Here is a 20075-nt window from a genome sequence, read left to right as displayed (position 1 = left end):
TTCCTAGCCACAAATACTCTTTTGAATCAGCTTATGAACCTAAAACAATACCAAAAAAATGCAATGCAATATAAAGAATAATATATGCAATATAAATAATACTATACAATATAAATAATAATAATATAAAGACAACACCTGCATTTTTTGCCAGTTAACATGGAGATACAGTCAATAACCAGAGCCTGTCTCTGCAGGCTGGGAACTGTGCATAGTTGATCTGGAACAATATTTAGCAGTGAGACTTGGGATCCATAGCAGAGTGGGAAGACAGGTCCCATCTGCTAAAAGGTTACAAAAAAAGGATTAAGAAAAGGATGTCTTTTCATTAACATCTCCTGTTAGACAGGAAATGAAGGCCCGGTGCCTGCATCACCCACGCACTGCAGCGGGATAGCTGATATAACCAGCTCCTCGAGGATCTCACTTCAAGAATCTACTTTCTAGCTCTTCCAGGAATGGAATGTAAATCTGGAGGCTGGCAAGCAAAAAACTCCAGGCTTAACCAGAAAATTAAAAACAAACAAACAAACAAACACAACAAACCAAACTACTAAGATGACAGAAAAAAATAAGATTTTGTGGTTGTAAAAAGATGTCAGAGAATTCAACTGAAAGCAAGCAGAAGGAGGGTTAAAACTGCTCAGGCAGAATCATTTATTGAATTCAGCGTGAAGAGCAAGGGCAGATGTGTCCAGCCAGGCTCCAGGTGTGGAAAAGACCCCTTGAGCAGTATATCATGATTTTGAGGAAGATGATACATTTGGACCAAAGCACAGTCCAATGTTCAAGATATTAAATGCTCAAGATATTTAAAAAAAAAACCCAAACTTAAAAATGTATTTAAATAGAACGTGACTGACTATTTGTCACTGCTCTAAAATACCTCTTCCTGCTACAACTTGTATCACGCGGTCTCAACAATCTCTCATTGCAAAGTTCCTGTGAGATGAAGATACAAGCAGATTAATAGCACAGCTGCTGTTATTATCTGTGTAAATAAGTCTTGGCACTAAACCCATCATTAAGAGACAGAATTACTTTATTTTCCCATAGAAAAGAAGTACTCGTGTCACTGTCATATATAATAGTAGAACCACAGAAGGGGTGGTGGGGAAGGGAACCTCTAGATGTCATTTAGACATTAGAGCCAACTGTCACCAGGGCTTGACCAGCTCAGTTGTGCCTCGGTCAACGTTCAAGGACGGTGGTTCCATCAGCTTTTCTGGGTGGCCTCTCCTTGTGCTGCACTACCCTCCTGGGTGAAGAAATTGTCTTGCCCTCACGCGTGTCTCTATTCTTCTTGTGCTAGCATTTTTTCCTTGTGCACATCTTCGCCTTCTTTATAACATTCCAGAATTTCAACAGGCCTCAGTTTTAAGGGGTGTTTATTTAACAGCTAAATCGTAATCGTACCTACTTGTGGTATACAGAGGGTTGTAACAGGGCACCGAGACATTAAATGACTATCCTAAAAGGTCACAGCATATTACAGAAGCAGGACCTTGAGACTTCAGTGTCCACGTCATTAACTGCAGACACATAAACAGCATTAATACCAATCAACACAGACAAAAAATCTGCATGAGGGCTATTTGCTAAATATTTGGTAGTTACGTGTCTTTTACATAACCTTTATAAATACTGAGATCCCAAAGGAATCAGTAGGTATTATCGCTCTTGCTTAATAGATGGGGAAGCATTTGCAAAAAGATTAAATGACTCGTGTGACCTCGAGCAGTGAACAGGCAGCAGTCACTAACTGGCCCACAGCCTTACTCAGTGGCCCTGGCCCCTTTTATTTGGGCTCAATAGCATAGTATTCAGCCCAGAAATTAGTTTGGTAATCCTTAACATTTTCATGAAATTCTATTTCAGCTTGGCTTCCCGTTGATTGCCAGAAGAATTGTTGTTTCCCATGGAACACCACCGTCTTCATGGTGCTTACATCACGGACCTGCATAAACCAAGACCAAACCATTATATCACAGCAGCCCACAAGTGAGGTACCCACAAAACACTGGGGACTTGCAGGTTGGTCACTCAGGGGGAAAATCAGCCCTATAAAAAGTTTAGAAGAAATACAGCAGACGTCAGTAGTGCTCATCCACATTTACATTAACAGAGATCAGAGCCTCTAGGATTTGTCACTGGACTTTGCATCTGGATGCAAATCTGATGAGGAGGTAGGTCCGTTCCCATCCAGATCATCCCCTTTAGGTTTTTGACTCACCAGGATGTAATTAAAATGCGTCTGGTTGCTCTCATTGCCCAGGTCAATATTTAGGGCACGGATAGCGATGCGATGCCGAGGAGCCACGTTGATGAAGGTCCGACACACTACTTCTTGTCTCTGATCAGGCAATTGCACAGGATTCACTATTTCACCTTGGGGACCAAACAGCTGCTTGTCACAGTCTGAGAGTTGGGAAAGGGAGCAGAAAAGAAAATTATTTAGAGAAGTGTCCAGCGTCTCCAAGAAAGAAATCATTTAAATTGAACACAGGCAGAAAAGTATCTCTAAGGATTTTCATCTGGGAACCTCCGAGCATCAGCAAACACCTGCAGCGGGCTTGCCTTTAAAACGGAGGGGTAGTCCACAAGTAATATTAATTCCAAAACTCTTCAAGAAGGGGCTTATTATCTGCTAAAAATGAAGCAACGTTTCCATAGATTTCCATAGGCAACCACGACCCGTGGAACTCTGTAGGCCTTGTCATGGGTGCCTTAATCTAAAGCCATAGCAAAGCTTTCAGTAAGATACCTTGGTAATATTTTTTAGTTGCAGTTCTGCTGTTGTACTGAAGAATGACCCCATTTCCTGGCAGCAAAACACGCTGTTTCACAATCAGTGTGTTCGTTCTGGAATTTATCAGTGACAAAGGGAGGTTCCTGCAGCCTGTCTGCCACACCATTCGCCCAGAAAACAGCACTACCTCACCTGGAACAGATAAGCGCAGGGACTAGAAACATTTTACTTTAAGTAAAAGGCCACAATCTGTCTTATACAGGTCTCGAATCGAGTAAATTCTGCATCTTGTCCCTATCTTATCAAAATCTGTCATGAAAACAGTCTAGTTAACTCATCTAACTGTACTGATTCCAGCAAGAGGGTACATTACAGAGAGAGTCAAAGCAAGCAGCTTCTTTAACCCCATAAATTCATTTCAACCAATATCTATCAACAAAACAGGTGAGAGTCCATTATGTAGGGGAAGGAAAGGCACCACCTTCATTTAGCCCTATCTGGCAAAGACTTGGTGGGACAGAAAAACTTGTAAAGTCATTTCAGAGGTTACACGGGTTCCAAGGCAGCAAGAACCGTTCAGGGCACCAAAAGCACATGGGCAAATGGGGTGCAGGTTTCCCAAAAGGGCCGGTTTTGTCCCCAGCACACCCTGGACGGTACCTGCGCTGCAGTTGAGGGAGCTCTCCAGGACATGGAGCGTTATCTCCTCCCCAAGGGGACGTCCGATGGCCACGGTGCAGTCGCTGCTCTCAACATCCGTCATGTTGATGACCCCGGTGGCATTAAGAAAGAGCTTTCCACAGACACCTGCACAGCAGACACAGATGAGAAACACTTCCGGAAGGAAGCCGAACTGCTGAAACACAGTTCCCATGGCACAGTGAACAAGACAAGTGTCAACAGCACGCCCACTGTCCACATAAAGCATGGGAGAGTCAGCTCTTGCCCCAAGGAGTCCCAAGTCAGAAGAGCTTTGGGAAGCCCAGGGAAGGGAGCTGTTGTTCTGAGCTGAGGTAACATGGACAGGTCATGGCTTGCTGGAAGGAACAGCATGGTGTCCCTCCTAACCCACGCTCCTGTCCCTGTATGGCAGCAAGGCCACCACAACCCAGCCACACACAGTGAGCGCCATCTCTATGTCTTGGCAGTGTCCTCCTCACCTCCACTGGTCTCTGCCTGTTCCTCAGGCACAACTGGCACAGCGGATGGAGGAAGATCCAGATCCTTGTTTCTCGCCTCTTTGGCAGTTGTGGCTGTTGTCAGCAGGGCTGGTGTCACCGTCTGCAGTCCTGCTCCACGGAACTCGGTCCCCATCGCCTGCTCAGGACAGGGCCCTGCGGAGCAGCCACGTACCACAATGGCCTTGGGGAAGTGCCTGCAGAAGACGGGGTTCACCTGCCTACGAGTTAGCAGGTTGAGGCAGAAATCCTGCCGTGTCTGAATGCCGTTCCCACACGAAGTTGAACACTGCAGAGGAAGAAACCCACAGGCCTTTTTACGTGTGTTTCAGTTGATATTTAGAAATAAATACATTTATTGGCATGATCCAAGGAGTTGATCTTTCGTTCACTGATGCTGTTCTGTCACTTGGCCTTTTAGTGCTCTGATGGCCCACCTCCCAGAGGATCTTCCAAACTCTATCTTTGAATTATGGAATCACTTCCCAAAAATCCAAAAATATCTGCATTCCAGAAGAAATCAGGTCAAGGACCATCTTTAAACTGCAGCCAAACCCTCAGCTGAGAAGCATGAGAAGCAAACCTATGCCTGCTAAACATTGGGCAGTGGAAAGGACGGAAAACACATCCCTAGAAACAGTTTAGCATTTCTGTGGGAAGTAAATGTACAAGGTGGAACTGGTATTTCTCCACTGCCTGCTTTAGGGAAGTGAACGGCTATAAAACCACTGCACTAGACACCAAGTGCTGCATCTGAACAGGAGCAGGTACCTCTGTCCACTCGCTAAAGCTCCATTCATAAGAGCACATTCGGATGACACAGGGGACACTGGTAAGTGGCTTCTCTGCCACAGGACACAAACGCTCCTCCAGCAACATCTCCTTGCCTTGGTGAATCTGCACACAGGTGACCAGCTGAACGGCTAAGCCGAGCCCACAGCTGGAGGAACACGGGCCAGCTGGAGTTACCTTCCATCTGACAGAGGACAAGGAGGAGAAAAATCAGGTTAGTGACAAATCCCCACCCTCTACTCTCTCTCACTGCAGAAAATGCACTGCAGCTACCTCATCCTTCCCCCCTTCTGCTTCTCAGCAGCTTTCTTCACCCCTCCGCCTCAGACACTTTGCTTCCTACAGCACTTACAAGACAGCTGGCAAACGTGTCACTACCTTTTGCAGTTATGGATTTGTTTCTACTTCCCCAGGGTAACGAGGGATCAAGAGTTTTCCAGTTTTCCCCTGGACTCAAACTCCAAAGACTTCACTTAGTTCTGCCTGAGAATAGACCAGCCCAGGAAAGACTCTCAGCTAGTTTGTCAAGTATGGAACAGTGCTACTGTTTTTGCAGCTGGCTGTGCTTTCAAAGCAGAGGAGAGGAACATAACATCCTCAGTGTAGCTTGACCCCTACTTTAGCACGTCCCTGGAGACAGAGAGAGGAAGGAAAGGCCTCTCAGTGCCCCCTAGTCTCCTGGTAACTGCTTTACCTTGGTGGGCAGGGACTGAGATCGCAGATTTCCATCCTGCTCTCCGGCTTTGGCACTGGATGACAGTTTTCTTCTTGGGTTTCTTCTTTGGTGTCAAAAGCCACACATACGTACTGTAGCTGCATCTTACCTAGAACGGGAAGCGATCTTACTGCATGGCATGCGTGCAAGGGTTGGAAAATGATCCTTGTGGGTCCCTTCCAACTGAGGACATTCTATGAAAATAAGCCAAGCAGTGCCAGTTGCACCTGTGTGTACAGAACAAGCAAACTCTGCCCAAGCCCCAGGCACACTTATTGCACTCATCCCCCCGACTCCGGAACACATTTTGCTTTACCCAAATTATCTGTGTAGGAAAAATGACATATTTGGGAATACAGCCTTTCTCTTAACACACGAATCCCTTATTTCTGATGCAACTTTTCCTCAAGAGTTGCAAAGTGACTTTCCAAGATGAACACCCCAGAAGATCAGAAGTTTGACAGACAATCTGCTGACAAAATTTAAAGATCGCTCTAAACTGGCCATTTGCAAGAGCAAGGGTATGAATCGTAATTTGGTCCAAATTACTTCTATGATCTTGATGTCTGACTGATGAGGAGCAGGTTGCTGAAAATAAGTTCTAGCAGCCAGCCATTTTTAAATGACGTTCTGCAGAACTAATCACGTAGTATCATCCCACAACCTTTGTATCCAGAGAGCAGCGTGCCAACGTCCTCCAAGGGATCATCAATATCCACAACTAGACTGGGGTACTGGGATAAAAACTGCAGACTTGTAGTGCCTGTGGCACACAAGAACTGAAATATTCATAAACTACAGCTCTAAACAAGATTTTTAACAATATTGAACCTAACGGGCAAAGCAGGTGAAAATCCAAACTTAAAAAATTTACAAGCAAAGATGTAACGAGTCTCCTTTGCAGTGACTGAGCTCCCACAAAGAGAGACCAGCATTCCTGCACCTCAAAGATCATGACCCTGAGGAGTAAATGTCAAGAATCAATCAGCAATGTTATCTTTTCACTACTCTCCTTGTTTTCAAATAGTGTCTGTTGGCAAGAAGGGCCTGAGTATCACTTGGAGCTCAGGATGCAATTTCAGCTCGGATTTTCAACTTTCTGGTATTTTAAGCCCCAGATTTTTTTTTTTCTTTGACTGCATTAGTTGGGAGGCCCTAGAGTGTTTCAAGTTCTTTACTTCAGGGTTTCAGCAACCTGTTCACCTGAGGAATCTGCTGGAGAAAAGCTCTCCAGACATAACTAGTCCTATAGATTGACTTCCATAAGTATTCATTAATGTATTTTCTCAATCCTTGTCATAAAAGTCTTGAGAGGCTTGCCAGTGTCATCTGTATTATCTGGTAAACAAGATGTCAAACCGTCTACCAGAGTGATCTGTTACAATCTGCATGACGGTTTCTTCAGGGAGACAGAAAGGATTAGCCACGGCACAGGAATAGAATTCTAAGAAGGAAGTTTCATAATTAGCTCTGAGGCTTTAGTTAGACACTAGACACTACTTTGGTCTCAGACTTTTGATGTTTAGCCAACTTCAAATTACAGTCTTCAATAACTGAAAAGTCTGACAAAATTATTTAGTCTTAAAACCAAAAGTTCAGTTAAAGCCTATTTAAAAATCCTCTTCACGATCAAACATTTTCACTATCATTTTGATGATTCAGCTCATTTGCTGATTTGCTAATTTAATTCAACAGCTGTACCACTCTTTTCTTTGGTTCAGTTTAACACTGTCGACAGTGGCTCACTTTCAGCAATTTGCTATTAAATTCAGTTCAGTTGTTTAATAAGTTCTAACCAAGTATCTATTATTGATGACACATTCCTCTCAGTCAGCCCAGGAGAGCCCATGGGGTCAGGATCTGGGTGACTACCAGCCAGCCAAACTAGAATTCTGCCCAGATACCTGTGAAAAGTAAAGACTGAGTATTGCTGCCTCACCTTCCCCACAGGTCACCGAACACGGCCCCCGCTGAGGAATCCACACATAGGTCAGATTCTCTTTGGGGACAAAGTAGCTGAAGGTGATGTCTGGGTTGGTGGCATTGCCATATTCTTCTGCATACCTTCGATAGACCTGGGGAAGGAAAAAGTTGTGGTCAATGCACGAATCAACCCTGACTCATTTCTTAGGATGGAGTTAAGAGAAGTTGGCCCCCTTTTCCATCCAGCCCTGAGCCTCAATGCTGTGAGCCGCAGTTCTTGCCAGGTGCACTCAGAGTACTCACTGCAAATTCTGTGCACAGAGCACTGACAAAAAGATTAAGCCAAGGGAAAGGTTTAACTCAGTAAGCTCTTCCGCACACAGCCATCTCCCAGACCTGCAGAAAGCCTGTAAGCAGCCAACCCTCAGCCTTTCCCAAGAAGAGCAAGACTCTCAGTGAACACCATCTCCAGTGGCCCTGGACACAGAGCCTACAACACCTGGATTCTGCACTGCAGCAGAGCTACTCAAACTCAACCCGGCCAGTTCCGACTGGCCCCTTTCCAGCTCTGCTATTTGAATTTACCTGTATTTCAATTTCTTCTTGCGTCGGCCCATCCACATGGATTTCCTCCAGGCTTGGCAGGTTGTCCTCGGTGAGAAACACTTTGTATATGATCTGGCTGTCTTCTAGAACTGACGGGTAGGTGACATTCTGGGAGATTTTTCCTTTTCCAGCAACCGCATACTCTCCCTTAACCTTAACAGCTAGAGGAGCAAAAGCAGCAGTGAGGTTAAGAGATATCCTGTGCTCACCAGAATCCCCCGGTGCTGGCAGCTACAGGTTCCCCGTTTGCTAGAAACCAGTTTGATCTAAGTCAAGCATCCCAAAGCCTGTGGCTTCCACCACTTCCCACTGGAGAGCATCCCACAAACAAACTGCAATATCAAGAAATTTCCTCCCAAGTTCCATTTTCTTGTTTTCACAAGCTTGTTTTAGCCCTGCCTTGCTGCCCCTCCTCTTCTTTCCATTCAACTCACCCAAATGTGTGAAGAGTGGTCTCCGATTGGTAACATGGACCGAGGTGGTGTTGTAAGGCAGGGAGAGAAATGTAACGTACTCTGGAAGGATGGAAAAAAAGGTTATATAGCTAACATTAAAAAAATGAAGGATACGACAGCTATGGCCAGCGGGCTAAATTCACACTGACCTTAGCTCTATCAGCTTGGTGTGATTACAGCAAACAAAACTGAACCCAATTCTGCGTCCTGCTCTCCTCTTTTATTCTTTTTATGTTCCCTACTAGTATCTATATGTGATACTGCAACGGTCAGATCAGTTCCCAAGTGCACGTTTAACATCTCAGGAAGTATCTGACACAGCCCCCAGCTGCCAGTCATTTGCTGGATTTCCCGAATGGTTACGTTTCTGGTCCATGTCCAGAAAACTCTGACCAAAACAGTCACTCTGCCTGCACAACAGCTACCTCCCTCTTACAGATCTTGGCTGCCTTCTCTGTTGACTACCCAAACTCCATCACCATATCCTCCACAAAATAAATTCAAGCAGGAGAAGAAATAAGAAGTCACATACAGAAGATTAAGAACTTTGAATACACATACAAATACGCAGCATATAAACAGCACCGTAATGTTGAGCCTGAGAGTGAGGACTACACACCTTTAGCTTTTCCTTCTATGTAAGATCCACTCACTTTGGTGCAAGCGGTATTATCACCCCCACAGACCTTGCAAGAGTCCATTATCTTCTTGGAGTCCATCTGGCCATCACAGCCGAATGCCTGAGCAGAGGGGAGAGTCTGTCAAGAACCTGCCTATTCCGAGAGGAAAACAAGCAAGGCAATACTGCCTGAATTCCTGAAACTGCCTTTTTCATTCGTAATTCAAATTTAAGAAGACAACATAGACAAAGATGCATTTGTACCTAGATCTACCACTGTACAGCAGTTTTAGGTGAGAGCACAAGTTTCATTAATTGTCTGGCAATTTCTTTCCCATAAGAAGCAGCCCAAAAACATTTCTCCGGTGACCTAAAACAAAGGCTCTGCACTCCCTCTATTCTACAGACTCTTTCTGGAGGGGGAGGAAAAAAAAATGCCCAGGAGAACTTTAAACACGAATGGCAGGTTCGAAAGGAATCTTTAGCTCCCTAAACCCCAAACCTAGCTCACATCCTTCAGCCTGGCCTTCAGTCCCATGGAGCTCAGAAAAGAGATTCTATCCTCATTCCCACAAACAAGACTGATTTACACAATGCTACAGGAGGATCTCAGCAGGCTTAGCAGCAAAACATGTGCAACTGCTGAATTTATGCTAGAGGCACTGATCCCAGGCTTTGGATGCTGCCATAACATACATATTTATCACTGTCGCCAACAGAACAGCAGAGATCAGAATAGCTTATGCCTACACCCTCTGCTGCTCATTAGGTGGAAATGCATTACAAAGCGTTGTGAACACCAGGATAATGAGAAAACCATAAAATTTTAAAAGTGTATTCTGGGAATGTAAAGAAACAACAGAAAACATACAACCAGGTCAGCATTGAGCAGTTACTAAAATGCAGACAGTGCGGGGGAGTTTTATTCACGTTCATCATGAAAGAATGCCTTTCTCACATCCAATCCAGAAAAAAAAAAAAAGTTTTGATTAGTGATACTTCAACAATCAATTCGTCAACTTACAATCCCCAGGCTTTACTCCTTATTTTGCCACTGACTCGGTGTGCTCAAATCACGGAACTTTTCTCCAACAGAGTCAGAATTTTATAGGGCTATTTATACCATGCAAAGTGAACAGCTAATGATGTCTCCTCAACGAATGCATAAACCAATTGCTTCTTGGAGCAGGGATGAATAGCCTTATGTACTTACTGCATCATTAGCAGGATGCCTTATCTAGAGGGCATTGGCACTGGATGCACTGACAGAACAGTGGATTTGTTGGACTCCATCCAATAAGCTAAGATCAAAATTCTCTTCTTTTGAGACAAGCTCGCTCTGCTGTTTGGGACACTGTGGGGTTTTTTTCCCCTGCTTTAAGTAAACTGACTCCTTTGGGGCAGATGATGTGTCAGAGGTTCAGCTGGATTCCCCTGTCACTTACTCTGCAGGTTCCCGTCACACACAGATTGAAAGCCCCGTGGTGCTCGGGCTCATCCTGCTCACATCTCGTTCCATCGACGAAACTGCCTTCGCGGCTCACCATGAATTCGTTTCCAACGGCCCTGCACATGTGCTTGCACAGCATGTCCCCTGGAGGAGGCAGGCAGGAGAAGAAAGGAGTTTTACTCTTTCAGAGAGGCACGTGGCTGACCATTAAACAGTGGGAAAAAGACAAAAGGATCTGACAAAAAGCCTATCCAAGTTTCACGTGAAAAATAATCAATGAAATAGCTTTTTGATGTCAAAGTGCAGACAGGTCCATAAGCGCTCCCCTTCACAGGGAAACCACGGTTTCTCAGTCCGTCCTTACCTTTGGCAAAGCCAACAGCAGAAGTCCAGGTATAAAAGGATGGTGTTTCTCCAGTGAGATACAGTGGCTTTAAATTTGTTGCTGCGCACTGTTCAGCCATAAAGTCCTGCTGGGTCACTGAACAGGCCTACATCCCAGAGAGAATCGTACGGGTAATGAAAGGCAGTTGCTGAGCACAGAATCCCAAAAGCATTTTACCCACTAGCTAAAGGCAGAAAATGGTGGCTGATAAGCAAGACACCAAAACGACTGCAAATAAAGAAAACTAATTTAAAGGAAGGCTGTGGGATACGCAGAGAATTGTGCTTGGAAGCTGATATCTTTGCTATTTATACAAAATAAACGGATAAGGAAAACAGGAACGATATAAGAATGTCCCTCCGAAGAAAACTATCATTAAGCGTGTCACTGTTTTCTCAGTGTCTGTCCTGCTTTGAAGGCATAGAGAAAATGCTTCATTACACATGAACAATGCGATTAAATAATCCTGCTGTCTTCAGACACAGTGGGACAAACACCTCTCCTGTTGTCAGGCAGATGGAGGCTACACGCCACATCTTTAGTCCTCCTTCCCAGAGCAGTCAGCTGTGAGAAGCGCAGTCCCAAACCATACCGCTCTCCGAGGGCTAAACAGCGTAAAGAAAAAATCCCAGATGTGATGAGCTCCACTACCTGAGTATTGCACATCTCCACCTGGATGCTGGCGCCACGGCATTCCTGCCCCCCAAAAGCAGGCCTGGAGATGACAGGAAAAGAACTCAGAGGCAGGTTTGTCCCAAGCAAAGAGTGGGACTCAGCCGCCACGGCCCTGAATCGGCCACGAGGCACCGCAGACTCCCCAGCTCTCACCTGGGGTTGTTGCAGAACCGCTGCCGCAGCACAACTCCACCTCCGCAGCTGCGGGAGCAGGAGGAGAAGGGGCTCCAGACCGACCACTGCCCATGGACAACAGCCATGGGGTTCAGTTCTTCCAGAGAGCTGCACTGGCCCTTGGAGCACCACTAAGACAAAGAATGTAGAAAATTGGCAGCAGGAACCACAGTGAACCCAGCAGGGCTGGGATCTACAAGGGCGGCACAAGTCCCCGTCTTTTTGCAGGCCAAACTGTAACAAATAATCCCGAGATGAATGAGGTACCTTCCCACAAAAGCCTAGAATAGTCCCCTTCCTAATTATGGTCTAATGTGAGGTTGGGGTTAAAACAAAGAGTTGACAGGTCATTTCAGGTGGAAAGCAAAGCCTTGGAGGAGAGCTCAGGTATTAGGCTATAGAACTGCAAAGCAATTCCAGAGATACAGACAAGGTGGAAACAGCAAGATCAGCTGGTACCAGTTTGTGAACTGGAGTCCCTGGCTGAGGGACAGCGAGTGCCCTCCAGCCACCGACGATGTCCTGCTGTCTAATGAGCTCCACAGCATCCACACCCACTTCTGATCATCAGATCAGCAGCCTCCTTACCTTATTGATCCCACACTCAGTACCATCCAAGAGGGGAACAAGAAGCCGAGTACAGCTGGATTCATCTCCTGGTTGTACGTGGCATGAGAGAACTTCACATATGTCCTGATGTGACAAGAAAATCAGGAAGTTCAGGGAGTCACTTGGGCTCATCAACACAGCAGTCCCAAAAGCTGCTCAATTTAAATGGTGCGTGTCACAGATGTTTGGTTTCCCCACAGGTACACAACGATGCAAACAAGACCCTTCGTTTCTCCCGCTGTTAGCTGAAGGAATTCAATGAACTACAGCTCCCTAAGACAGGACCTCGAGTAGGTGCACCCAGCTCAGTTTGGACAGAAGTCTTTGGGTACTGTGCGAACCTTAAAAGGTGACGTAACAAGGTGGATTGACGATGGCAGAGCAGTGGATGTGGTCTACCTTGACTTCAGCAAAGCATTTGACACCGTCTCCCACAGCATCCTCACAGCAAAACTGAGGAAGTGTGGACTGGATGATCGGGTAGTGAGGTGGACTGCAAACTGGCTGAAGGAGAGAAGCCAGAGAGTTGTGATCAATGGGGCAGAGTCTGGTTGGAGGCCTGTATCTAGTGGAGTGCCTCAAGGGTCAGTTCTGGGACCAATACTGTTCAATATATTCATCAATGACTTGGATGAGGGAATTGAGTGTACTATCAGCAAGTTTGCTGATGACACCAAGCTGGGAGGAGTGGCTGACACGCCAGAAGGCTGTGCTGCCATCCAGCGAGATCTGGACAGGCTAGAGAGTTGGGTGGGGAAAAATTTAATGAAATATAACAAGGGGAAATGTAGAGTCTTGCATCTGGGCAGGAACAACCCCAGGTTCCAGTACAGGTTGGGGAATGACCTATTAGAGAGCAGTGTAGGGGAAAGAGACCTGGGGGTCCTGGTGGACAGCAGGATGACCATGAGCCAGCACTGTGCCCTTGTGGCCAAGAAGGCCAATGGCATCCTGGGGTGTATTAGAAGGGGGGTGGTTAGTAGGTCCAGAGAGGTTCTCCTTCCCCTCTACTCTGCCCTGGTGAGACCTCATCTGGAATATTGTGTCCAGTTCTGGGCCCCTCAGTTCAAGAAGGACAGGGAACTGCTGGAGAGAGTCCAGCGCAGGGCCACAAAGATGATTAAGGGAGTGGAGCATCTCCCTTATGAGGAAAGGCTGAGGGAGCTGGGTTTCTTTAGCTTGGAGAAGAGGAGACTGAGGGGTGACCTCATTAATGTTTATAAATATATAAAGGGTGGGTGTCACGAGGATGGAGCCAGGCTCTTCTCGGTGACAACCAACAGTAAGACAAGGGGTAATGGGTTCAAGCTGGAACACAAGAGGTTCCACTTAAATGTGAGAAGAAACTTCTTCTCAGTGAGGGTGACAGAACACTGGAACAGGCTGCCCAGGGGGGTTGTGGATTCTCCTTCTCTGGAGACATTCAAAACCCGCCTGGACGCCTTCCTGTGTAACCTCACCTAAGTTTTCCTGCTCTGGCAGGGGGATTGGACTAGATGATCTTTTGAGGTCCCTTCCAATCCCTAACATTCTGTGATTCTGTGATTCTGTGATGGAAGCATTTTTAAAAGCCTTTGAAGGTTTGTTCTTTGCCAAGAAATCTGTGCCAGGAAAGCACCTTCCATCCCTTTATAATAAAAATGCCCCCAGCTCCCTTTTCCTGAATCTTGGTGCCAGAACATTTCCCTGCTGCCTCTAGCAAAACAGACAAACTTTCTACCTACAACATTGCTGTCAGCAAAGGTGCACGCTGTGGCAATGCTCCCAAAGGCTATTTTACACTGCTCATCTGCTCCGTAGTACAACCCGGGCTTCCATCCAGGGATGCTGCCGTCCATGTCCGGCAGGTCATTTAAGCAGTTTGTTTGGCCTGTGCTGATAGAAACATAAGAAATATCACTTTCCCAGCTGCGGGCAGTAAGGACAATGACATGTTTGCAAACTTGTGCTGAGTTTCATTTAGGGAGTTGGCTGTTGCTTTCCCAGACAACACATGCTTACTGTGGGCTGTGATGGATTTAGTTGCAGCAGCTGCCTGGAGATTCTCGCAGTTCCCTGCTGCTGAATTTATAACAGACACCCATTCCTGTTCTTCACCCAGCCAGCTCACAGCCCGCAATGCTTGTTTAAACCTAGATGCTCTGACATTTTAAATAAAATTCCCAGACTGAGCTAGTGTCTGAAAAGTTCAACACAGCCCAGCCACGTTAGTCACTAACCAAAGTCATTTCCAGATACTTGAAGCAAAAACTGGGTTTAACCTCAGCAACAGACACAAGTGATAAGAAATACATAACAGTTCCTCATTTTCCAAGAATGTCCTAATTTATTCCTTGTCATTCCCTGCCCTCTCCCAAGCTCCCAGCACAGGGAAACGCTCCCACAGGGGCACACAGACCTGGACCGTTCCCTTACCTGACAAAGGCCAGGAACTCTTCCCGGCTGCACTGCGACCAGGTGAGGTCGATGCTGTTGTGGTTTCCTGCTGACCCCATGATGTACCCGCTGCTGCTGCACCGGTTCCCCTCACCATCGTGGGGGATTCCCAGACTGTAAAAGAAGCAGCACAGTGCCCTGAGGAGAAGAAACCCCAAGGCTGGGTTCCCTCAGAGCCTCTCAAAGCAAGGGCTGAGCTCTCTCTGCAGCCTTTTCTTCTACTCCTGCCACAAAGGTTTTCTCTCCTGTTTGAAGCTTCTAATTATCACAGAGCATGCGGGAATACAAGAATGGCAAGGAACTCTTTCCAAAAGTTTTGTGTAATCTATAGGAAACCCCCTGTTATGCCAAGAGATTCTTCTCCTTCTTCTGAATCTGGTAAACTGGAGAACGTTTTTACCCTTATAAAACATACTGGGCTGCTCCGGGGCTTTCCTACTGACCTGTGCCCAATCTCGTGGGCTATGGTGATTCCAAGGTCAAAGCCGGTGTCCTGGGTAATAATGCAGCTCCAGAAGGAGGAGCAGACTCCCCCTAACTGAGTTACTCCACGTAGCTCCTTGTTCCCATCAGGCAACTCCAAGTCAAACCTAAAGGGAGACAGATACAGAGGAAAGAGCGAAGAACCATTACAGCCAATAAAGTCAGGTCTAGACATTCAACTGAATTTATTGGCACCTTCCTGATCTAACTTTACCAGCTACCTAACATTTCTTTTGACACATGGAGCTCCCTGGGGCAAGATCACAGCAGTAGGGTCCCACGAACATCCACTGTTCAAAATTTGTGGTGATTCTTCATTAAAAAGTCCCCACGAGCCAAGACAAGCAGAACAGAATAAAATGACCTAACCCTATTTGCAGAGCAGTACCGTCATCTCTTTGAGGAAAGAGCCCCAAAACAAAGACATTACACTCAAGAAAAGTTTGTCCTCAACAAATTTACCCAAGGCAATTTAAAGCAAGGAGACTGAAAGTCAGACAAAATGTCTGAGTCGGAGCAACACTAGAAATCTTCCACAGAAAACACCAGTGGGTTTTCACTTCCAGTTACTGTTCGACTTTTCTGCCCACAAAAAGCTGCGGTGGGTTTGGCTGTGCTGCTCTGGCTGGCTGGTCAGTGCTTGGGGAATATTCCAGCTCCTTCAGAAACTGAAGACACAGCACTTCTGACCGACTGCATCACACCAGGGCAGGAGAATCAACCCCAAACAGGAGAATCAACCCACTTCCAAAGATGCTGTGATGCTGCTGGAAGAGTCAGTGCAAATCACCATCACTGTGCTCATAGCTGAGCACCGTCAGCCCTGTCCCAGTCCCCTCCCAGGGCAGGGGACCTTCAGTACCTGGTGACGTAGAGGACAATGTCAGCGTGCTGGGGGTCAGAGTCATTCTGGGGATTGACCTTCTTGCTCCACTCACAAACGCTGATCAGCGAGGAGGTGATATTTGTGGTGATGTTCACCTCTGCCTAGAGCGAAGGCACATGGTGGCACATTTCATCCAGCTTCTAGCAACCCCTTGGACAACACTTGAACATAGTCCTCCCTGCTTACCTCTGGTTCTCTCAAAACAAGCATTTGCATAAGGTGAACCCTGAAATGAGCACCCAGCGAGGCGTCTCTCAGCAGCTCTGCCCCCTGTTAAGAGACAGAAAGGATTCGGTAAAGACGGCACCGCAGTGACTCCCACTGCCTGCTCCCAAAAACTGGGCTGCATTCACTACAAAGGGAACACACCTGGTAACCATAAGGGGCAACTATAAAATCACGGGGAAGCACAACATTAAAGTATGCGCTACAAATGTAAATAAATCTGTCAACAGATGAGAACTGTCGTTAGACTTGTCAGATATTCCGAAGCAAAGAGAAGAACCTGCAGGGAAAACAGTTTCATGGCGTAGGAGAGTGAATGCTAAACACTTTTTTGCAATACACACACAGAGAAAATGCATAAACAAATTCTTAACAATAGCAAAGGGAGACATTTAGAGAAATTATGTAATAGAAATAGAATGTTGAAATGTGAAATGTAAGATTAATTGAGCAGATCTTGCTCGATCTCACTGAAAGCACCAGAGACCGGATCAAGGCTCTGGTGATAAAACTCTTGCTACTGTATCCGACATACAACAATATTAGTAATAAAATGAAGAGAGACATTTTCTACGTGGGCTTTAAACTACAACCCAAAAGCTTCTAAGATTCACTTTTCCTTGTACAAGGGACGGCTTGCCATGCAGTGCCAAGAGAAGCAGAGAGGAACACCCTGCACATGAGCTCCATACGGGGAGCAGGTAACCACAACCACCTCGGAAAATCCACCCACAGAGGTACGTCTGCCTGCGACACCGCGAGCTCTGACACCGGACAGCAGTCCAAACAGAAAGCTACTCACGATGTTCAGGTTGGCAAGAATATATCGCTCCGTGTCCTCTTTGTGGTACAAGTAAACATCTGGACCTGCTACAACCATCAGCTCCAGATGTTTGACAGCTCCCTCAGCCCTCTTCTGCAGGCGAGAAGGAAACCGCCCTGCTGAGCAGCACAAAGGGATGTGGGGAGATTAAAATGCGAGACAACATAAAAAGTCCTACAGATCCACTCCCTACAGATCCTGAAAAACTAGAATAACCAGCTGGAAGACCACCCCTCCAGTTGCTTGCTCAGGTTTCCCACTTCTGTTGGTTTCTTTCCCGTGCCAGCATCCTTAATAACACACTTATGCTAACAAAGTAACAAATATCTACATGAAAACACACTAATTACACCTCAGTGAGGCGAGAAACATCTATCGAGTATGTTCATATGTTTGTAGGTACAGATTTTTCCTTTGAGCTCATTCAACCAACCCCACTACCAGGAGACGCTTTTCCAAGCAGAACAAGCAGGGCTTCCTCTCCACGTACGTTACCTCTTGCCGTATTTTCCTCTCTCGCAGCACTTCTGAAGAGAACGTGGGGTCTGGAGAAGCCAAGGTCCTTCAGCAGGGCCAAATCTTTGCTTCTGACAGGCCTGATATGAATCTTTTCCTCATCTGCAATGACGACTCCTTGCTAAAGGAGAGGAAATTCCATCTCTGAGTTACTCCAAAGACATTTGCTACCAATGGAGAGTTGTGTGCCATATCCTTCCTGTTCCTCCTTTGTAATGCTCAGAGTTATTAAATGGATGGTTCACACATGTTTGGGGCATCAAGCTGCAAACACACAAAGGCTGGAAACGCTTGTGAGAACGAGTTCAGCGCATACTCACCAGCTGCCCTTCACAGTACGTGACTCTACACTTCGCCCCAGGAGGCTGCAGAGAATTTCCACCTGCAAAGCAGTTGCCCGAGAATCGCTTCAGTAAGCCAAAGGAAGAGTTCACCACTTGCTTGCTCACAAACGAAGAGGAAAGGAGGGCATGGTCCTCAAGAAATTCAAAGGCGTAGAGTTCTCCCCAGGCGTCGATGGAGCAATATTGAATCCGACAGGACATCAGCCCATTCTGCTCTTCTTTACAGGGGCAAGTTGGCTCAGCAACAACAAACTCAGGTACTGAAAGAAATGAAACCAGATCAGAACAAGAGGAACAGTTATGAGAAACGATGATATACAGAAAACAAATGTAGTGATCTACCTTCCTAGGAAAAAAATACTCTCTAAATGACAACTGTGGCCTTTCAGGGTCATCACGACAACAGTCAAAGAACTTCTATGCTCTCATATATTCCAAAGTGAGGATAATCTGACCGGGAACAGACAACAGCTCTGAAACTGGCTCCCAATTTATTGGCGTTTTTGATCTCTCGATAAGGAGAACAGTTCATTTAACAAAGGCTGAGACAGTCTTACTTCCTCAGATGTTCAGTATTACTGACTGAGAATTATCATAAGCCAGACAGGGATGAGCACTAGGTGAACTCACAAGCAGACAACATCTTTGCTTTAAGGATCTGAGAATTTAAAATGTATCTTTATTCTAAACTTTCATCAATCCAGACCCAGAATATTAGTCTCTCCACGTGTTTATTTAAAAAAAAAAAATTATCAAGTGCATTTAAAGCTATTCTTAGTCCAAAGCTGCCCACTCAGAAGACCTGGTTCTGTTAATTTCATAGAAAAATACCAATACAGAGAACAATGACCACAGGAGAAATGTGCAAAAAGATTTATCATATCTCCTTCAACAGATATTAAATACTGACCCAGTTCTTCAACCACTTTCGCACTGAAACAGGGATTGCCTCACTGAGTAATGTGAGTCAGAAATGCTAAATGCTTGTCAGATCGGGGTTCATTAATAAGCGTTCTTAGCATTATCAAATGTACAGGATTAGAAATAAACTGACAGACGTGTTCCAAAACCCAGGAAGGAGCCCTGCGTACCATCAGACACTGAGCTGGTTCCAAAATAAGAGAAAACATCTTCTGCATCCAAAGCGCTAAGAAATTTCTGCAAGAAGAAGAAGAATAGCTTTACATTTTTTAAGAAAAACAAATGGATACAAGACCATCAGTTAACTGAACCTAACCTGGAAGGAACGCCAGCGAACAACTCAACAAGTACCGATGCCAAGTTCTCATGGCTTTATTTTGCATGGGCTGCACAACAGCCACCCAGAGGAAACAGCTTTATCTTCTTGATTAGTGAGGCTGGATGGAGTCTGGCTTAGAACACGTTGTGTCGTCTCTTCTCTTTCTTTCCTAGAAATTAAAAAAGCCTTCCTGGAAACTGCATTTTCTGAGGTCAAACTCACCTCTTGGAAAGCCGACGGCCAGCAGAACCCCAAGGGGAGCATCACGAGCGCCCGGAGCGTCAAGCTGACGATCATGCTGGAGGAGTCGCAACCAGCGCTGCGGACTCAGCGCCGGCCCTGGGGTGATTAAGATGATTTTTGGCCCGAAGCATCACGTGGAGCGGAAGGGAAGAGCGCGGGGTCTGAGCAAACAGGGGAGCTGAGGCTCTGGGAGAGGGGCAGCCGGGGGAATGTCCTGCAGCCGGAGGCTTTACAGGAACAGCTGGAGGGAGGGAGGGTTTTGCGCAACCTTTGCAACTTCGCTGCAGCCAAAGAGCGCGGCAATAGCGAGCGTGGAGCCAGACCGATACCGAGAAGCCGGCAAAAAGACTCTTTAGCGCCGTTTGGAAAGCGTTAAAACGCAGCACTTTGATTACAGCACCGCTCCTCTAATCCAGCGTGCGTGCGATTCGCGCGCCTCGGTACTTATTACACGCACCTATTGCATATTCATTTGTTTCTACCGCTTAGTGATTGCGTTAAACGTTAATTATTTCCATAAGCCCTCCCTTTGCCGGAAGCCCTTCTTCG

At 46.1% G+C, this 20075-nt stretch overlaps 1 protein-coding gene across 4 annotated transcripts; it reads right to left on the bottom strand.

Annotated features, from left to right (window-relative positions):
- Window positions 1-1054: 1054 nt before the first annotated feature.
- Window positions 1055-19718, bottom strand: ADAMTS13 (ADAM metallopeptidase with thrombospondin type 1 motif 13). 4 transcript variants are annotated; one of them, XM_065648448.1, is made up of 26 exons: window positions 19506-19718; window positions 19135-19201; window positions 18020-18303; window positions 17679-17820; window positions 17163-17302; window positions 16322-16405; window positions 16112-16236; window positions 15210-15356; window positions 14746-14880; window positions 14055-14205; window positions 12310-12414; window positions 11701-11852; window positions 11524-11587; window positions 10852-10978; window positions 10483-10631; window positions 9038-9158; window positions 8398-8478; window positions 7943-8124; window positions 7374-7509; window positions 5414-5543; window positions 4699-4903; window positions 3910-4216; window positions 3410-3556; window positions 2765-2941; window positions 2234-2418; window positions 1055-1957 (listed from the first exon to the last, which is right to left on the bottom strand). In XM_065648448.1, the coding sequence occupies exons 1-26, from the start codon at window positions 19578-19580 to the stop codon at window positions 1799-1801; spliced, it is 3777 nt and encodes a 1258-aa protein (XP_065504520.1). In that variant the 5' UTR covers window positions 19581-19718; the 3' UTR covers window positions 1055-1798. The 4 variants fall into 4 exon arrangements, with proteins under 4 accessions (XP_065504520.1, XP_065504521.1, XP_065504523.1 ...); XM_065648449.1 differs by having other exon boundaries at window positions 17163-17299; XM_065648451.1 differs by lacking the exon at window positions 19506-19718 and adding an exon at window positions 19281-19385.
- Window positions 19719-20075: the final 357 nt, after the last annotated feature.

This window comes from Caloenas nicobarica, chromosome 19 (assembly GCF_036013445.1).
Source record: "Caloenas nicobarica isolate bCalNic1 chromosome 19, bCalNic1.hap1, whole genome shotgun sequence".
Classification (NCBI taxonomy): Eukaryota; Metazoa; Chordata; class Aves; order Columbiformes; family Columbidae; genus Caloenas; species Caloenas nicobarica.
The sequence above is the reverse complement of the archived record's forward strand: the minus strand, read 5'-3'. Positions and strand labels throughout refer to the sequence as shown.

What these genes read in the sequence shown, in the direction of transcription:
- ADAMTS13 (XM_065648448.1), bottom strand. Translation starts at nt 19,580, where the DNA reads ATGATCGTCAGCTTGACGCTCCGGGCGCTCGTGATGCTCCCCTTGGGG. An exon ending in ACAGGCAGAGACCAGTGGAG is followed by an intron (nt 3,557 to 3,909) that starts GTGAGGAGGACA and finishes TCTGCTGTGCAG; the next exon opens with GTGTCTGTGGAAAGCTCTTT. An exon ending in AACTAAAAAATATTACCAAG is followed by an intron (nt 2,419 to 2,764) that starts GTATCTTACTGA and finishes CCCAACTCTCAG; the next exon opens with ACTGTGACAAGCAGCTGTTT.